Source organism: Heterodontus francisci, chromosome 19 (assembly GCF_036365525.1).
Source record: "Heterodontus francisci isolate sHetFra1 chromosome 19, sHetFra1.hap1, whole genome shotgun sequence".
NCBI classification, from domain to species: Eukaryota; Metazoa; Chordata; class Chondrichthyes; order Heterodontiformes; family Heterodontidae; genus Heterodontus; species Heterodontus francisci.
In genome coordinates this window covers 21,081,189-21,101,077 of record NC_090389.1, presented here as the reverse complement: position 1 = coordinate 21,101,077, position 19,889 = coordinate 21,081,189, and the positions used below count along the sequence as shown (strand labels likewise).

Here is a 19,889-nt window from a genome sequence, read left to right as displayed (position 1 = left end):
TTCAGTTTATTTCAGAATGTACAATGACTTATTATATAGTTGAATACATTCCTTCATTTTAGTCGATGATTTTTAAACTTTGCCTGCAATAACATGTTTGCAGAAGTTATTTAATACAAAAGAATTTGAAAGTTGCCGTGGAAACCGAGCACTTTAAAATATGTGTTGTGCACCTGTTGAAAGGAGCGACGACTTTGAATTTACAGCTTTGTATGAGTCCTATACAGTGATGTACCATGGTCAGAAAGCTGATGTGGAATCCAGTTTGTCAAATCAATTGGATCTGGCCACTCGAACTGGAAAGGAATTTTAATCTCGTGCAATGTGCAGGTTGATGCTGCTGCAACATCTCCCCATACTTTCACAGCAAGGAGAAATGACCACATCCACAATACTTCCCCAGATGGTCTGAATGGAAGGCATGTTCATCAAGAAGTTCTTGACACAGGGCATGATACACCTGGATAAGGTGTGACAAAATGGAAACAGTATTAGAATATTAACAGCTTTGTGTTAATCAATAACAATAACTTGCATTTATATAGCACCTTTAATGTAGTTAAACACATCAAGACACTTCTCAGCAGCATTATCAAACAAGATTTGACATCAAGCCATATTAAGACAGGGAACCACAAGCCAAAGAGATAGGTTTTAAGGAGCCTCTTAAAGGAAGAGAGAAAGGTAGAGAGATAGAGCAGTTTAAGGAGGGAATTCCATAGCTTTGGGCTTAGGCAACTGATGGCTTGGCAGCCAATGGCGGAGCAGTTCAAAACAGGGATGCACAAGAAGCTGGAAGTGAAGTTCATGGGTTGTTGTACAGCTGGACGAGGTTGCAGAGCTAGGATGGACAAGGCCATAGAGAGATTTGAAAATAATGACGAGAATATTAAAATCAAGGCATTGCTGAACAATGAGCCAATGTAGGTCAGTAAAGTGATGGGTGAACGAGACTTGGTGTGAGTTAGGATATGGCAGCAGTGTTTGGGATGAGCTGAAGTTCCTGGACAATGGAAGGCTGGCTAGGAGAGCGTTGGAATAGTAAAGTCTAGAGGTAACAAAGGCATGGATGAGCGTTTCAGCAGCAGATAAACTGAGGAAGGAGCAGAGGTGGGTGATGATACAGAGGTGGAAGTCTGTGGTCTTGCTGGTAGAGTGGATATATGGGTCAGAAGCTAATCTCAGGGTCAAATCGGATGACAATCCTGACCAATATTTATCCCTCAATCAACATCACTAAAACATTATCTGGTAATTATCACATTGCTATCTGTGGGAGCTTGCTGTGTGCAAATTGACTGCTGTGCTTTCTACATTACAAGAGTAATTCCACTTCAAAAGTATTTCATTGACTGTAAAGTGCTTTCGGAGGTCCAGGGTCTAAATAAATGCGAGCCGTTTTTTTCTTTCAAGTTTGCAAACAATCTCGTTCTGCCTCAGACAAAGACCAGGGAAACAGATGAAATGGTGGCTGAGGAACAGAGTTTGTGGCAGGAACAGAAGACAATGACTTCGCTCCTTCCAATATTTAATTGGAGGAAATTGCTGCTCATTCCAGTACTGGATATCAGACAAGCAGTCTGACAATTTAGAGATAGTGGAGGGGTCAAGAAAGGTGGTGGTGAGGTAAAGCTGGGTGTTGTCAACGTACTTATAGAAACTGACGTTATGTTTTCAGATGATGCCACTGAAAGGCAGCATGTAGATGAGAAATAGGAGGGGGCTGAAGAGTAGATCCTTGGGGACTCCAGAAGTAATGGCGCAGTATTGGGAAGACAAGTCTTTGCAGGTGGTTCTCTGGTTACAACTGGATAGATATGAATAGAACCAGGCGAGGGCAGTCCCACACAGCCGGACGACGGAGTAAAGGTGTTGGACCAAGACGGTGTGGTCAACTGTGCCAAAGGCAACAGACAGGTCAAGAGGATGAGGAGGAATAGTTTATCATGTTCACAGTCATACAGGATGCTCATCCCTTGTTTTCAAATCCCTTCTTGGCTTCACCCCTCCCTAACTGTGTAATCTCCCCAGCCCTATATCCCTCTGATATACCTGCCCTCCTCTAATTCTGGCAACTTGCGAATCCCCGATTTTAATCGCTCCACCAAGGATCCTAAGCTCCGGAATTCCCTTTCCGCTTCATACATACGAACATACAAACATAGGAATTAGGAGCAGCAATAGGCCATTCGGCCCCTCAAGTCTGTTCCACCTTTGATAAGATCATGGCTGATCTGATTTTGGCCTCAACTACTTTTCTGTCTATCCCCTAAAATCTTTGACTCCCTTGGCAATCAAGGATCTATCTCGCTCAGCCTTAAAAATATTCAACGGCCCAACCTCCACTGCTCCCTGGGAAGAGAATTCCACAGACTAATGACTCTCTGAGTGAAAGAAATTCTCCTCATCTCCATTTTAAATGGGAGACCCCATATTTTTAAACTCTGTCCCCTAGTTTTAGTCTCTCCCAGAAGGGGAAACATCCTCTCAGCATCCACCCCATCAAGTCCCCTCAGACTCTTACATATTTCAATAAGATCACCTATCATTATTCTTAACTCCAATGGAGACGGGGCAACCTGTCCAACCTTTCCTCATAAAATAACCCCTTCATCCCAGGAATCAGTTGATTGAACCTTCTCTGAACTTCTTCTAATGCAATTATATCCTTTCTTAAGTAAAGAGACCAAAACTGTACACAGTACTCTAGATGTGGTCTCACCAACACCCTGTACTACTTTAGCAGAACTTCTCTACTTTTATACTCAATTCCCCTTGCAATAAATGCCAACATTCCATTTGCCTTCCTAATGACTTGCTGTACCTGCACACTAACTTTCTGTGACTCCTTAACCAGGACACCCAGATCCCTCTGAACTGCAGAGTTCTGCAGTCTCTCTCCACTTAAATAATATACTGCTTTTCCATTCTTCCTGCCAAAGTGGACTAGTTCATATTATCCCACATTATACTCTATCTGCCATATTTTTGCGCACTCACTTAACCTATCTCTATCCTTTTGCAGACTCCTTATGTCTCCGACCTATCATTGTGTCATCAGCAAATTTAGCTACCATACATTCTGTCCCTTCATCCAAGTCATTGATATAGATTGTAAATAGTTGAGGCCCCAGCACTGATCCCTGTGGCACTCCACTAGTTACAGCTTGCCAACCTGAAAATGATCCATTTATCCTTACTCTTTGTTTCTTGTTAGCTAACCAATCCTCTATCCATGCTAATATGTTACCCTCTACACCATGACATTCACTATCTCTTGTTCCTCCTTTAAGATGCGTCTAAAAGCCTACCACCCCTTTGACCAAGCTTTTGGTTATCTGCCCTAATATCTACTTATGTGCCTCAATGTCTAATTTTGTTTGATAACCCTGCTGTGAGGCACCTTGGGAGGTCTTACTATATTTAAAGGTGCTATATAAATATAAGTTGCTGTTGTTGTTGATGTCATTTGTGACTTTGATAAGTGCAGTGGCAAAAGCAGAAATCTGATTGGAGGGATTCAAACATGGTGATATGGGAAGGATGGGCACAGATCTTGGAGCCAAAAGCACATTTCAAGGACTTTGGAGAGGAAAGGGAGGTTGAAGATGGGGGAATAATTTGCAAGGACAGAGGGGTTGAGGTTGGGGTTTTTGAGGGGAAGGGTGATGGTGGCAGATTTGAAGGAGAGGGGGCTGTGCCTGAAGAGACAGAACCATTAACAATATTAGCTAACATGGGAGCCAGGAAGGGAAGTTGCGTAGTGAGCAGTTTAGTGGGAATAGGGTCAAGGGAGCAGAACGTGGATCTTATGGACATGATGAGCTCTGCAAGGGCATGAGGGGAGACAAGAGAGAAACTAGAGAAAGATATGAGTACAGGGTGAGGCTCAGGGAAACTTAGGGGAAGTTTGGTTTGGTAAGCTAGGGGAAGGGAGGGAAACAGCAGAGGCAATTGATCGGATGGTCAAAAATTTAAGTGACAAAGAAGTCCATGAGCTCCTCACACTTGTTATTGGAGGTGAGGGCAGAGGAGACAGGGGAGAGGGGTTTAAGAAGACAATTTGTAGCGGCAAAGAAAAGCCAGAGATTATCTTTCCATTCCAGAATGGTCCTGGAATAGTGAGCAGTTTTGGGAGAGGACAGCAAGACCCGATAGTAATTTATGTGGTCTGGCTGAAAGTCCTGTTGTAAGTGACCTGGGGAAGAGTTTTTCCAGGAATGAACATAGAAGGAAGTGCAGTTGGGAGCAGGAACGAGGATGTGAATGGAGAGAATTACCAGGAAATATTCAGAGATGATCTTATCTGTGATTGACACAATAGGAGTAGAGAGCTCACATAAGCTGGCAAGTTTGAACGAGAATATGGGTCGGGGAATTTACATGGTGGAAGAGATAAGGGAGGACAGGAGGACAGTGGACATGGAGGAGAGAGGACATGATGAGTTGAGATGGATGTTGAAATCACATATCTTGAACTGACAGTGCCATTTTGAATGAAGGCTTCAAAGTATCTAATGTACATAAATAGGTTCTAAATATGGCATTGAAAACTCTAATCCCTTGTGTATGGTCCTGTAACAACTATACAGAATTACACAGAATGTGCAGCATAGAAACTGGCCACTTAGCCCAATTGGTCTATGCTGGTGTTTATGTTCTACTCATGCCTCCTCCCACCATACTTCATTTAACCCTAGCAGCATACACTTCTATTCCTTTCTCCTTCATGTATTTATCTAGCTTCCTCTTTAATGCATCTGTGCTATTCACCTGAACTACTCCATGTGGTGATGAGTTCCACATTCTGACCACTCTCAGGGTAAAGAAGTTTCTCCTGAATTTCTAAATGGATTTATTAGTGACTATCTTATATTTATGATCCTTAGTTTTGGACTCGCTTACTAGAGGAAAATTTTCTCTACATCCACTCTATCAAACCCTTCATAATTTTAAGGACCTCTATTAGGTCACCTCTCAGCCTTCTCTGTCCTGGTAGTTGTAACCTCTCAGTTCTGGTATCATTCTTGTAAATTGTTCTTGCACCTTCTCCATCCTTCTATATCCCTTTTGTAATATCGAGATCAGAACTGTATACAGTATTCTAAAACACCTCAGTGTTTTGTTCGCATTTTTCTGACTGTATGAACCAAAGATTAAATCATTGGGATTAAGAGCTTATTATGGTTGTTAGGTAGGGTTGGAGCACTGGATTCTAAACCAAGAGAGATGTGAGACCTCAAGGAGTCATGATGAAATGGCGAGGCTAATTCCAGTCCATAGAACTGGCCAATTAAAATGCAACCATGATTTTTCATAAAGATACTTGCAGTAGAATATACATCAGTTATCTTTGATGCAGAGATACAATTTTAATTCTGATGAGAACATCATAACTAATTCACTTGGCTGGGACTCAAAGCTTATGGGATCTGAATGGCCAGTTAAACTGTTGGGTTGAAATGAGCACAGGACTTCCTAATCAAAGGGGCATGAGTCCTTGGTTTCAGCCTAAAGTAGCATTCAAAGTCTTCACTAAGGAAGTGCTTTCATTTTTTACAGCAATCTTGAAATAGGAAAAAAGCCCTTTAATGATCAATCCTACCCCATAGAAGTGAACTTCCTGTTACTCAGTGAAGGAGCACCATTGACAGTGTCAGAGTGTGAGTGTGTGTGTGTGTGTCCTAGGCTCTCTAGGATTGCTAGCTCTGAGGCCAAGCATAGTAAAGGATGGTAACAGAGAGAGATGAGAAAGTTACCGAAATAAAAAATGTATGTAGATGGAATCCAAATAGCCTTTCTAATGAATAAAGAACCAACTTTCCTTGGTTTCATTGATTTACAGTGGCCACGTCAGAGAAATTTTATACTAATCACTGATTAAACATCATAATGTAACAGGAATCAAAATCTTCAAAAATGTAGGCAATATATGTAATACAATTTAGCTACAAACTGTAACTGTCTGAATAGACTCTGACTTCTTTTTTAAATATCACATATTACTACATGGACAAAAGATATATGTATCCTTAATTACCTTCAACTTTTCAGACTTAAATAATTTACTAATGCATTCATTCATCATCAGTTACAAGGGCAAAGAGAAACAAAGAGAAGTTTAAACCAGCCCCCAGCACCAGTGAGCTAAAACACATAATCCATGACATTAAAAGCATAGTCTAGTGTATATATGTTATTTTCAAGTGAAAAGTCAAGGTCCAGTTCCCATTCCTTTAACCTGCAGATGCTTTTCCAATAATACTAATTGGTAGTTCATCTCTACAGCAAATTATTTCAAACTGAAACATTCTCCAGCTACAATCAACTGCTTTCGTGACATCACCAAGAGTGGTTTACTATCCGACAATGATGTCAATACATGGAGAACCCAATAGTCTCAACTGTGAAAAGCTGGAGTGCTCTCCATTTCTCTCCTCATTGTCTGAAACTATTGACTTGTGCAGTTCTGAAGGAAACAGCAACTCTCTCGTATCTCCCAAGTGATTATCCTTCATATGTGAGTGTTGGCAGGATGTGGGATGTCATGACAGACAAACTCAATCCTGTCCTCAATCCAAGGTGTCAGCCATTGCTCAGTGGTAGCACTTTTGTCTCAAGGTTGTGGGTTCAAACTCCATTCCAGGGACTTGAGCACAAAATTATGGCTGGCATTTCAGTGCAGTACTGACGGAGTGCTGCATAGTTGGAGGTGCTGTCTTTCGGATGAGACATTAAACTGAGGCCCCATCTACCCTCTTAAGTGTAAAGTGACGCTCAGTTTGGATTCTGCCAGGGCCACTTAGCTCCTGACCTCATTACAGCCTCGGTTCAAACATGGACAAAAGAGCTGAGCTCAAGAGGTGAGGTGAGAGTGACTGCCCTTGACAACAAGGCAGCATTTGACTGAGTATAGCATCAAGGAGCCCTAGCAAAGCTGGAGTCAATGGAATTAGGGGGAAAACTCTCCGCTGGCTGGAGTCATACCTAGCACAAAGGAAGATGGCTGTGGTTGTTGGAGGTCAATCATCTTAGCTCCAGGACATCACTGCAGGAGTTCCTCAGGGTAGTGTCCTAGGCCCAACCATCATCAGCTGCTTCATCAATGACCTTCCTTCAATCATAAGGTCAGAAATGGGGATGTTCGCTGATGATTGCACAATGTTCAGCACCATTCGTGACTCCTCAGATACTGAAGCAGTCCGTGTAGAAATGCAGCAAGACCTGCTCATTTTCCAGGCTTGGGCTGATAAGTGGCAAGTAACATTCGCGCCACACAAGTGCCAGGCAATGACCATCTCCAACAAGAGAGAATCTAACCATCAGCCCTTGAAATTCAACGGCATTACCATTGCTGAATCCCCCACTATCAACATCCTAGGGGTTACCATTGACCAGAAACGGAACTGGAGTAGCCATATAAATACCGTGGCTACAAGAGCAGGTCAGAGGCTAGGAATCCTGAGGCGAGTAACTCACCTCCTGACTCCCCAAAGCCTGTCCACCATCTACAAGGCACCAGTCAGGAGTGTGATGGAATACTCTCCACTTGCCTGGATGGGTGCAGCTCCAACAACACTCAAGAAGCTCGACACCATCCAGGACAAAGCAGCCCACTTGATTGGCACCCCATCTACAAACATTCACTCCCTCCACCACCGACGCTCAGTGGCAGCAGTGTGTACCATCTACAAGATGCACTGCAGCATTGCACCAAGGCTGCTTAGACAGCACTTTCCAAACCCGGAACCACTACCAACTGGAAGGACAAGGTAGCAAATGCATGGGAACACCACCACCCACAAGTTCCCGTCCAAGTCACACACCATCCTGACTTGGAACTATATCGCCGTTCCTTCACTGTCGCTAGGTCAAAATCCTGGAACTCCCTTCCTAACAGCACTGTGGGTATACCTACCCCAAATGGACTGCAGCAGTTCAAGAAGGCAGCTCACCACCACCTTCTCAAGGGCAATTAGGGATGGGCAATAAATGCTGGCCTGGCCAGCGACGCCCACATCCCATGAATGAATTTTTAAAAAAGATCCCATGGCACTACTTTGCAAAGCAGGAAAGTTCTCTCTGGTGTCTCAGCCAATCTTTATCCATCAAGCAACATCACTGAAAACAGATTATCCAGTCATTTATCACATTGCTTTTTGTGGGAACTTGCTGTCTGCAAATTGGCTGCTGTGTCTCTTGCATTACAATAGTGACTACACATCAGAAGTACTTCATTGGCTCTTCGGCTCTTGAAAGTTGCTATATAAATGAAAGTTCTTCCCGTCTTTCATTCTGTCCTCATCATGTCCATATTATGTGTGCTTTTCCGCTAGAGGCTACAGGATAATGATTAGGGCTGGGAATTTCCTTGCAGCTTCACCAGAAGTACGACACAATCCTATTCATTGCATTAATGGGGTTGCTGGTTATGGCAGGAGCAGCTCCAAGGAAATTCCCAGCCCAAGAGTGGGAACTCTGACTGATTTTGTTTTCCCCCTCCCTAATTACAATGACTTCACCAATCCCTGGCAACCCCACCAAGATCAACTAACTCAGCACACTGTAGGGATGGACTTGGGACTTTCCTGGTCTGCATATCTCAGTACCACCTCGAAGGGTGCTTTTATTTACTGAGGTAATAGGATGCTGCATGAGGACATTTTAATTAGGAGAATTTCCTGAGAATGTTGTGCTGAGAGGAAAAGAACTAAAGGCGAACTATCATGAGTTAGAGAAAGGGATGCATCCAGGAGTGAAATCAGGAGGCACTCTTTCACACAAAGGGAGTAGAGATTTGAAATTCTCTTCCTCAAATGGCTGTGGATACTGGGGCTGGGACAACTGGAGGTTTCAAGACTGAAAGAGATTTTTATCAGGTTAGAGTATCAAGCGACGTGGAGATAATGTAGGTAAATGAGGTTGAGGTGCTAACCAGCCATGATCTAACTGAATTAAGGAGATTTGATAAAGAGTCATAGAATCATTTATGGCATAGAAGGAGGCCGTTTGGCCCATTGAGTTCATGCCGGCTCTCCGCAGAGCAATCCAGTCAGTCCCACTCCCCCGCTCAATCGCTATAGCCCTGCAAGTTTATTTCCTTCAAGTGCGCATCCAATTTCCTTTTGAAATCATTGATTGTCTCCGCTTCCACCATCCTTGTGGGCAGCAAGTTCCTGGTCATTACTACAAACCCCTGCAGCTCTTGCCCAAAATCTGCAATCTGTTAATGGGAACAGTTTTTCCTTGTCTAACTTATCTAAGCCTGTCATAATCACGTGTTGATGTTCAAAGTCATGAGGGGTCTAGACAGAGTAGATAGAGAGAAACTGCTCCCATTGGCAGAAGGGTCGAGAACAGGAGGACACTGATTTAAGGTGATTGGCAAAAGAACCAACAGCGACATCAGGAAAAACATTTCTACGCAGCAAGTGGTTAGGATCTGGAATGTACACCCTGAGAGTGTGGTGGTGGCGGATACAAACTGAGGCTTTCAAAAGGAAAGTAGATAAGCACCTGAAGAGAAAAAAATTGCAGTGCTATGGGGAAAGGACGGGGAAGTGAGATTAGCTGAGTTGCCCTTACAGAGAGCCAGCACAAACACGATGGGCCAAATGGCCTCATTCTGATGGGCCAAATGGCCTCCTTCTGTGCTGTAACCATTCTATGATTCTATTCTATGAATGGTGAGCAGGCCCAAGGAGCTGAAGGACCTACTTTTATTCCTACTGTTCCTAATGACCCCTCCTCCCCTTCACCAGCTCCACTCGAGGCTGTTCATGGGTCCATTCTGTGGCACTGTGTGTGGGTCCTCCGACAGCAAGCATATCCCTTCTTTTAAGTCTTTCTATGTGCCCTGAACTGTTCTAGCGACCTGAACCTTGCATTTAGAGGTAGATTTTAATAATTAGCAATCCCTGCATGTTAATGACAAATGGGAATTTGAGGGGTGGGGGACTTGGGATGAGGGGGAACATGCTGATCGGTGCCTGAATTTCCAATTTGTGCTCCTATTGCAAACACGAGGGGACATAGCTTTAAGTTGAGGGGTGAAAGATATAGGACAGATGTCAGAGGTAGTTTCTTTACGCAGAGAGTAGTAGGGGCGTGGAACGCCCTGCCTGCAACAGTAGTAGACTCGCCAACTTTAAGGGCATTTAAGTGGTCATTGGATAGACATATGGATGTAAATGGAATAGTGTAGGTCAGATGATCGGCGCAACATCGAGGGCCGAAGGGCCTGTACTGCGCTGTAATATTCTAATTCTAAAAAATTCTAATTCTAATTCTAAAAAAAAAGATCTAGATCAACAATACTCATTTGTACAATCTCTCCCTATCTGTCAAGGATCACGATAGCACCCCCAATGAACCAATGGCTAAAGGCACCACCCATTGTGGCACTAAGCTTTATAAATCAAGACAACCCTAGGCTTGATTCCTGCTCTGTACTGAACTAGATTATTTCAGCTGGGGCAGTAGTTGGATACTACAATTGCCTTGGCCGTACTGAAATCGGGGAGTTTTGGGGGTGTGGAAACCAACCAGGATTCCTATACTACAAGCCATCCAGCAAGTTTTTGCTGGGGCGTGTACGTATATGGATGTCTGCTGAACCGGGGCCTGCGTGTCTGATGACACACCTGTGAAGAGCCTTGGTATGTTTTACTATGTCAAAGATGCTATATATGTGCAGGTGTTATTGTAATGCCCATGTAGGCTCACTGCCTGTGGAGCTATTCCCTGGCAGAAGTTAACACCTTCAGGAGAGGAAGGAAGGAAATGGGAGAAAGTTGCCCAAAAGAAAATGTTAAGAGTTGAATCTGTGATCAATATTCACAACTGGGAACAGCTGCTGAACAGGAAATTCTAAAATGTCACATTGATAACGAGCAATTTTATTCACGTTCAACTCACCAGATATGCAGACAACTCAAAAGAGCAAAAAGGATTCCAGAGATTAAAGACATAGGGACAGCAAATATAAATGAGATGATTCTATAGCACCATAATTTAGATACTTCAAACAACGCGTCACTCCAAATCCAGATTTTGTCGAAACTGTGAACCGAATCAGGCTCCGCAATGACATCTTCAAAGTTTACCTTTAAATAGACAAAAATAAAGCAGGATTCATTGTAAATTGATCTAATGCAAGATGGAAATGTACTTTTCATCCATGCATTTGTCACTGATCCCATTCCCCTCCCACTCTCTCAGCCTGAACCAGACTGTTTGCACCCTTGCTGTCCTATCCCGAACGGAGCTTTTGACCTCATATCCTCTCCATCATCAATATGGCCTACTTCCAGCTGTCTCCACCCTGCCTCAGCTCACTTACCATTTAAATCCCTCGTCCAAGCCTTTATCACCTCCAGATTGAACAATTCCAATCACTCCCTGGCTGGCCTCCCATCCTTCATCCTCACGAAACTACAACTCTTCTGCTTACACATTGTCTTGCACCAAATCCCATTCACTCATCACCCCTGTCCTCTCTGACCCGCACTGGCTTCTGATTTCCCAATACTTCAAATATAACATTTTAATTCTTGTGTTTAAATCCCTCCAAGACCTAACCCCCTCCCTAATCTTGTAATATTTTCCATCCCATCACCTCCTCCAACCTCTCCATTCCTCTGGCCTCAGCCTCTTGTGTACACTGCCCCTTCAATTGCTCAACCATTGGCGGCCAGGCCTTCAGTCAGTAAAACCCCATGCTCTGGCATTCCCCCCCTAAACCACTCTTCCTTATCACCTCCCTCTCCACCTCTTTGACCAAACATTTGGCCACCCTTCCTAATATCCTTCTTTGGCTCAGCAACATTTTTAACTTAAGCCTCTGTGAAGCGCCTTGCGACCTCTTTTGACAGTAAAGGTGCTACATGAATGCAAGTTGTTGTTGTACTAAGAGAAGAGGTTACAACACCATGGAGTATATTTTGAGAGCTGCAGCATTGGCTCCTGTACAAGGCAAGCTTCCATTTACACAGTGGAATGTATCATGCACAATCCATAAATTACCATTCACTGTTGAATGCTTAATGTGCTCGGATGACATTCCTCTGTCTGCTATTTTAGTGGGAGGCAATATCGCATTTAAAATAAGTGCTTTACAGCCTATGTTAAAACGTGAGCCCATTATGTGTCCATCCTGTAATATCACCAACTCCAACTTCCAGCTCAACTTTCTTCATTTTTCTATGTGAAAAGGCTGAATATTCTGCTTGCAACTATGGTCAAAATGCTGGTGTAATGTCACTCAATGGACTCAATATGATTAGTGTTTTTTAACTCCTGTCACAACCTTGATGATATTTTTATCTCTCAGAAATAATTTCTGTTCAGCATTTGCATGGTGGGCCAGGGGCGGTGGGGTTTGGAGGTTGGGATGGACGAGGGGAAGAGGGACAGGGATTGGGCTGGGCAGGAGAGGAGAAAGTGGTTGCTCCTGGTGGGTATCAGATGGTACAAAAGGACACCTTCTTTCAATACAACACCAAGTTTCATTTATATAGCGCTCTTAATATAGTAAAACATCCCCAGGCGCTTCACTTGAATGTTATCAGACAAAAAAATTGACACTGAGTCGCAAGGAGATATTGAGACAAGCGGCCAAAGCTTGGTCAATGCAGTATGTTTTAAGGACTGTCTTAAAGAAAAAGAGAGGTGTAGAGAATTCTGAAGGCAGGGTGCCAATGGTGGGTGAAGGAAATTGGAGATGCACTAGAGACCTGAGTTGGAAAGAACCACAGAAATCTCAGAGGGCTGGAGGAGGCTTTGGTTTTTTTTGATTCGTTGTCACGATGTGGGTATTGCCCATCCTTAGATGCCCTGACTAAGTGGCTTGCAAGGCCACTTCAGAGGATGGCTAAGAGTTGACAACATTGGTGTGGGCCTGTGGTCACATATAGGCCAGACCAGGTATGGATGGCAAGTTTCCTTCCCTAAGGGGCAACGATGAACCATTTGGGTTTTTACGGCAACTGCATGGTCACTTTTAATCACACAACCTTTTTTTTAATTTCCTTTAAGCAAAAGTCAATGTTGCAAGTACTGTGGTGGGATTAAAATCTAACACTCACTACCCAACCCATCCCTTGCAGTCATCTGCAGCACCATTCTATGCTAGAGAGATAGTTGCCCTAATTGTTATCTTGTTACATAGAATATATGGCACAGAAACAGGCCATTCAGCCCAACCAGTTCATGCCAGTGTTTATCCTCCACTCTTATCTTGGACCTTCTATATACTAGGCCTGGAGATATGATTATCTTACCCACCAGGACAAGGATTGCTCATAATCGCAAGATGTTTAACTTACTGAGCAGACATTGAAGAAGATAACGCACTTAACCTCCCTTTTTGCCTTTAAGTTGCTGCAGTTGCAGCTGTCCAGCTGTTGCACTGGCATTTTCAGTCATCAGCACCCCAAGAGCACTTGCTGTCCAACTTGACCTATTTTCCCAAAGAATGCTGGATCAAGGTACTGAGTGCCTTTCTCACACTCACAAATGCCACCAGAGGTACTGAGTGAACTCTTGATCCCAGACTCAAGGTAGATTGCATTTTTGTGGATACCACTTTTCCATGGCTATTGTTTCTATGGTTATTACATTGCTTCCAGTGCCCAATTTTCTACAGGCATTAGCCCAAGCATGGACATCATTTAAATGGATCTTGGAGGGAGGGGTAAAATATTGCTCTTCCCCCCCCAAGATGAAAAGTTAGGCATTCACTCCTTTTCGATGATGCTCTCATTTCAACTGTTTCAAGCTTTTAGTGTTAAATCATTAAAAATAGAAAAAAATTCGAAATATTTTATGAATAAACAATAAAGACCCACTGAATACGCTTTTAAATGTAGGTAATTAATTGCACTTTAAAGCTGTGTACCGATATATGAATGAAATGTTTGCTAATGAGTTGCCAGTTTTTTATATTTGTTTACAAAAATCGAAAAAGAAATCTTGCATTTATATAGCATCTTTTACGACCATAGATGTCTCAAAGTGCTTTACAGCCAATGAATTACTTTGACGTGTAGTCACTGTTGTAAGGTAGGAAATGCAGCAGCCAATTTGCACACAGCAAACTCCTACAAACAGTAATGTGATAATGACCAGGTCCTCTGTTTTTATGATAAAAGCAAAATACTGCGGATGCTGGAAATCTGAAACAAAAACAAGAAATGCTGGATTCACTCAGCAGGTCTGGCAGCATCTGTGGAAAGAGAAGCAGAGTTAACGTTTCGGGTCAGTGACCCGAAACGTTAACTCTGCTTCTCTTTCCACAGATGCTGCCAGACCTGCTGAGTGAATCCAGCATTTCTTGTTTTTGTCTCTGTTTTTATGATGTTGATTGAGGGATCAATATTGATCAGGTTACCAGACATATCAGGTTGAAAAGTTAGTTTTACTAATAGTTCAAAAACAAAAGAAAATGGAAGAGAGTAGAGTAACAGTCAGAAATTGGGCTTTAGGCTTTACAGGTAAAGAGAAAGCTAAAAGATGAACAGTGAATAAACTACAAAAGAGAAATAAGAAATGTGTGAGTAAAATGTTAGAGCTGAAGGACAGATTAGGGTGTGTGGCACAACTAAGTGTTCTTCATACAAATAAGGAACAAATTGAATGAAATACAGACACAAATTCAATTTGGAGACTGACATGGTAGCCATTACTGAGACACGGTTGCAAGACAGTCAGGACTGGGAGCTAAATATACCAGGTTATAAGATCCACAGGAAAGATATGGAAAATGGTAGAAGGGGCGGAGTAGCCTCGCTGATTAAGGATGAAATCACTTCAATGATAAGAAAGGATATATCATGAGGTAAGTAGGCAGTGGAGACTTTATGGGTAGAATTGAGAAATAGAAAAGGATTTAAGATTGCAATGGGAGTTGTGTATAGGCCCTCCAATAGCAGCTGTGAAGTGGTAGCTTGCATAAATGTAGAAATTTGACAAGCATGCAGCAAAGGCAGAATGGTTTTAATGGGGGATTTTAATTTTCGTGTAGATTGGGACACGCGGACTAGTACAGGATTGGCTAACAGGCCAAATTGGCATAGATCCAGGAAAATGGGAAAGATGCAAAGAACAGCAAAGGGTGACAAATCAAATGGTAAGAGCTACAAGAAGGGAGTATGAAACGAAAATTGCAAGGGATATCAAAATCACCACAAAATCTTTTCGAATTATTTTCAGAATTTTGTTTTCACACAAAGAATAGTGGGTATCTGGAATGAGCTGCCTGAGGAGGTGGTGGAGGCAGAAACAGTAGCAACATTTAAGAGGCATCTGGACAGGTAGTTGAATGAGCAAGGCATAGAGGGACATGGAATTAATGCAGGCAGGTGGGATTAGTATAGATAGGCATTATGGTCGGCATGGACGCGGTGGGCCGAAGGGCCTGTTTCTGTGCTGTACGATTCTCTATCTATAACTCCCCTGCTCTTCTTCAAAATAACACCAGGAGATCTTTTATGTTCACCTGAGAAGTGCAGAAAGGGACTTGGCTCATCTGAGTGACAGCATCATCCTCAATATTGCACTAGAGCTTCAGCCTTAATTTTTGCATATAAATGCTACAGTGGGATTTAAACTGAGAACTTTCTGCCTCAGAGGTAAGAGGGCTACCAACTGAGCACAGCATGCATTAATAGCCCTAGCTAGTCTACTTCCTACTCAGATAGGCCCTACGCACAAAAAACAACTGGCAACTCATTGGCAAACACTTCAGTCATATATCGATGCACAGCTTTAAAATGGCAAGATCTGCATACAGAAATGTATATTTAGTGGATCCTAATTGTTTGCTTATAAACACACAGCACAGTGACCCTAATTGCGTCACTGAATGACATCACCAAGCTGCAGATGATGCTTGGCTCCTGCAGAGCCTCTTTCCCCCTCCTCCTTAACAAGAAAACATTTGTGCCCAATGTGTTTTTATGAAGAGATTATTTATTTGCACCATATAGAGAGGATTTTGTTCAAGTCATAAATCAGAGAATCAAGTTGTAATGTACGAAGCGTTACATATTATGCATATTGTCCAGTGAACAGAGAGTACCATGGATGAGGTATGTGAATCTCTGTGCTCGATTCTCTGACCTGCACTGTCTTCAAACAAGACTTCACACTGGGGGCGGAGTTTCTGAAAATGTAACTTCGTATTTTTCGTGACCAGCTTTACAGACAAGGCTTTCTTATGCAAGATTATAGTCAACATCTGCTCAAGGTTACTGCAAAAGTCCCTGACTGTACTGTTTTATGTGTTTCAGTCCTGCTTGCAACATTACTTACAGTTGCCATGATATGGGCAAGCGTCACTTACCTTTAAGTGGGTATTGATGCCTTTGGGGTCCCGGTCTTCCAGCGATGAGATCTGCCCTTTGGGTGCTGGAACATTTTGATCTGGTTCCCCTTGCCCCTCGCCAAGGTCAATTTTGGTTTCGTTCAAATGTTCGCCTGTGAGCATGCTTGCACATCCGACTACAGAGCTTTGGTTGTCGGGCAGGAGGGACACACAGCAGCAGTGTCAGGAGGTAGTGCCAGAGTTCTGATTGAAGTTGCAGATGCCACAGTCCTATCCCATGTAAACCTATAGCTCCCTCAGACAGACTGTGCTATGTGATAGGCCTGTCACTGGGATCAGCTGTTCCCCAAAGCAGCAGAGAAGATTCTGCCTCTGACATACCAGGGAAAGGAATGCCCAATTGCATTGCCCATGCAGCAATGGCAGCCAACTTTTGGGTTTTCAGACTAATGCTGTATAAATACTGATTGTTTGAAGCATAGGTGACAGATTTCTCTCACTATATACAGACTTCTTCATTCAAGTGCTAATGAAGCTGGGAGCACTTCACGACAGAGTGCAATATTCCACAATCAACTTGTCCTGTAACTTTACACCTACATTTATAGTTTTCCCATAGCTTCTTCCTCCCGCCCCCACCACTGATTCTATTTATTGCCCCATTGCCCTATGTATTACCTTTAAAGGGGCACTGCCTTTAAAGGGGCACTGTGTTTATGCCAAAGGAAACAACAGCTGTTTATCATTCCCATGAGCAAGTAATAGAATGAAGTTTTTGCAGTATAACAACATGTTCTGATGTCAAACGTATCCAATATTTGCAGGAAAGCTCAAAGAATTACCCAATCCATGACGATTCTCACTCTTTGATACAAGCTTCTTATAAGCTTGTGAAATAGTCAAGTGGCTCACAGCTTTCTATACAGCTCCCTTGCTTAGCTGACTGAGCTAATGTGCTGCGGAATGAGATGTATGAATGATCATTATTTCTCCCCTGCCATGGGATTTGACCCTTCACCTCCTTTCACCTCAGATGTAGAAGACACCATTGGGTCGCTCAGCTAAAGCATTAGGCATATTTTTGTCTTTTTTTACTAATTCGTGGGATGTGGGTATCACTGGCTAGGCCAGAATTTATTGCCCCTCCCTAATTGCCCTTGAGAAGGTGGTGGTGAGCTGCCTTCTTGAACTGCTGCAGTCCATCTGGTGTAGGTGCTATTAGGGAGGGAGTTCCAGGATTTTGACCTAGCGAAAGTGAAGGAACGGCAATATATTTTCAAGTCAGGATGGTGCGTGCCTTGGAGGGGAACTTGCAGGAGGTGGCGTTCCCATGCACCTGCTGCCCTTGACTTTCTGGATGGTAGAGGTCGCGTATTTGGAAGGTGCTGTGAAGGAGCCCTGGTGAGTTTCTCAGTTGCTGCAGTGCATCTTGTAGATGGTACACATCGCTAACTGCCTGAAAGGGTGGTAGAGGCTTAAACCCTCGTGGCATTCAAAAAATACTTGAAATGCTGTAACCTATAAGGCCGTGGACGCAGAGCTGGAATGTAGGACTACGCTGGATCGCTGTTTTTCAGCCGGCACAGACACGATGGGCTGAATAGCCTCCTTCTGTTCTGTAAATTTCTATTCTAAGCAGTGGTGAAGGGAGTGAATGTTGAAGGTGGTGGATGGGGTGCCCATCAAGTGAGCTGCTTTGTCTTGGATGCTGTCGAGCTTCTTGAGTGTTGTTGGAGCTGCACCCATCCAGGCAAGTGGAGAATATTCCATCACACTCCTAACTTGTGCCTTGTCGATGGTGGAACGGCATCAGGGAGTTTGCCTTCACAAAAGAGAGGGACGATACCGATATTGCAATCAGGGAGGAAGAGTGTGAAATATTAGACGCAATTAACAGTGAGAGAGGGTGTATTAAGGAGTTTAACATCTTTGTGAGTGGATAAATCCCCAGGCTCAGACAAAATGTATCTTAGGCTGTTAAGGGAAGCAAGGGAAGTAAAAGTGGAGGCTCTGACTATCATTTTCCAATACTCTCTGGCTACAAGTGTGATGCCAGAGTATTGGAGGACAGCTAATGTTGTACCATTGTTTAAAAAGGAGAAAGGGATAGACCGAGTAATTACAAGCCTGTCAGCCTAACCTCCATGGTGGAAAAATTGTTGGAAAATGTTCTGAGGGACAGGATAAATCTTCATTTACAAAGACACGGATTAATCAAGGACAGTCAACATGGATTTTTTAAGGGAAGGTTGTGTCTGACTACCATGATTGAATTTTTTGAGGAGGTAACAAGGAAGGTAGTGCATTTGATGTAGTCCAGATGGATTTTAGCAAGGCTTTTCATAAGGTCCCACATGGCAGACTGGTCACGAAAGAAAAGGCCCATGGGATCCAAGGCAAAGTGTCAAGTTGGATCCAAAATTGGCCAGAGGCAGGAAGCAAAGGGTAATGATCGATGTGTGTTTTGTGACTGGAAGGCTGTTTCCAATGCAGTTCTGCAGGGTTCAGTACTAGGCCCCTTGCTTTTTGCTGTATATATCAATAAATTGGACATGGATGTAGAGGATATGATTAAGAAGTTTGCAAACAATACAAAAATTGGCTGTGTGGTTGTTAATGAAGAAGAAAGCTGTAGACTGCAGGAAGATATCAATGGACCATTCAGGTGGGCAGAACAGTGGCAAATGGAGCTCTATCCGAAGAAGTGTGAGGTGACGCATTTGTAAAAGGCTAACAAGGCACAATAAATGGTAGGATACTGAAAAGTGTAGAGGAACAGAGGTGGCTGAGGGGGGACCTAATTGAATTGTATAAAATTATCAGGGTCTAGATAGAATAGATAGGAAGGCCCTTGGTTGATTTTGATAACCAAGGGTCATAGATTTAGGGCGAGAGGTGGGACATTTAGAGGGGATTCGAGGGGAAATCTTTTCTCTCAGAGGGTGGTGGGGGTCTAGAACACTGCCTGAAAGGACTGTAGACAGAAACCCTCATAACATTTAAGAACTACTTGCACGTGCACTTGAAGTTCCATAACCTACAAGGCTCTGCTCATCAGCAGCAAGAGTCTGATTGTGGAATCAGCCCTATAGTCCAGCTCCTTATCTTCATGTCTCAAGAGCTATTTAGGGCAAAGGAATAGGCCATACCTCCCCTTTAGTCTGTTCTACCATTGAATTAGATCATGGCTAATCTGTATCTTATCCATTTACCTACCATGGGCTATGGTTCCATACCTCACAAAAATCTTTTCAATTTTCAATTGACCCCCAGCCTCAATAGCATTTTGGGAGAGAGTTCTATCCAGATTTCCGCTATACTTTGTGTGAGGAAGTGCTTCCTGAAATCACCCTTAAAAGCCAAGCTCTAATTTTAAGGTTATTCCCTCTTGTTCTGGACTCCCTCACCGGAGAAAATAGCTCTTCTCTATCTCACCTATCAACTCCTTTCACCATCATAAATACCTCAAGTTAGATCACCCCTTATTCTTCTATAGTCAAAGCAATAGAAGCCGAGTTTATGCATTTCACCCTTTTAGCCCTGGTATTATTCTGGTGAATCTGAG

General features: G+C 43.1%; 1 protein-coding gene across 1 annotated transcript; it reads right to left on the bottom strand.

Annotated features, from left to right (window-relative positions):
- Positions 1 to 309: 309 nt before the first annotated feature.
- On the bottom strand, positions 310 to 16,486 carry LOC137380367 (caveolin-2-like). The gene is made up of 3 exons (XM_068052298.1): positions 16,343 to 16,486; positions 10,918 to 11,105; positions 310 to 460 (listed from the first exon to the last, which is right to left on the bottom strand). The coding sequence occupies exons 1-3, from the start codon at positions 16,484 to 16,486 to the stop codon at positions 310 to 312; spliced, it is 483 nt and encodes a 160-aa protein (XP_067908399.1).
- Positions 16,487 to 19,889: the final 3,403 nt, after the last annotated feature.

What these genes read in the sequence shown, in the direction of transcription:
- LOC137380367 (XM_068052298.1), bottom strand. Translation starts at nt 16,486, where the DNA reads ATGCTCACAGGCGAACATTTGAACGAAACCAAAATTGACCTTGGCGAG. An exon ending in GCATCAATACCCACTTAAAG is followed by an intron (nt 11,106 to 16,342) that starts GTAAGTGACGCT and finishes GTCTATTTAAAG; the next exon opens with GTAAACTTTGAAGATGTCAT. An exon ending in TTGAGTTGTCTGCATATCTG is followed by an intron (nt 461 to 10,917) that starts GTGAGTTGAACG and finishes CACCTTATCCAG; the next exon opens with GTGTATCATGCCCTGTGTCA.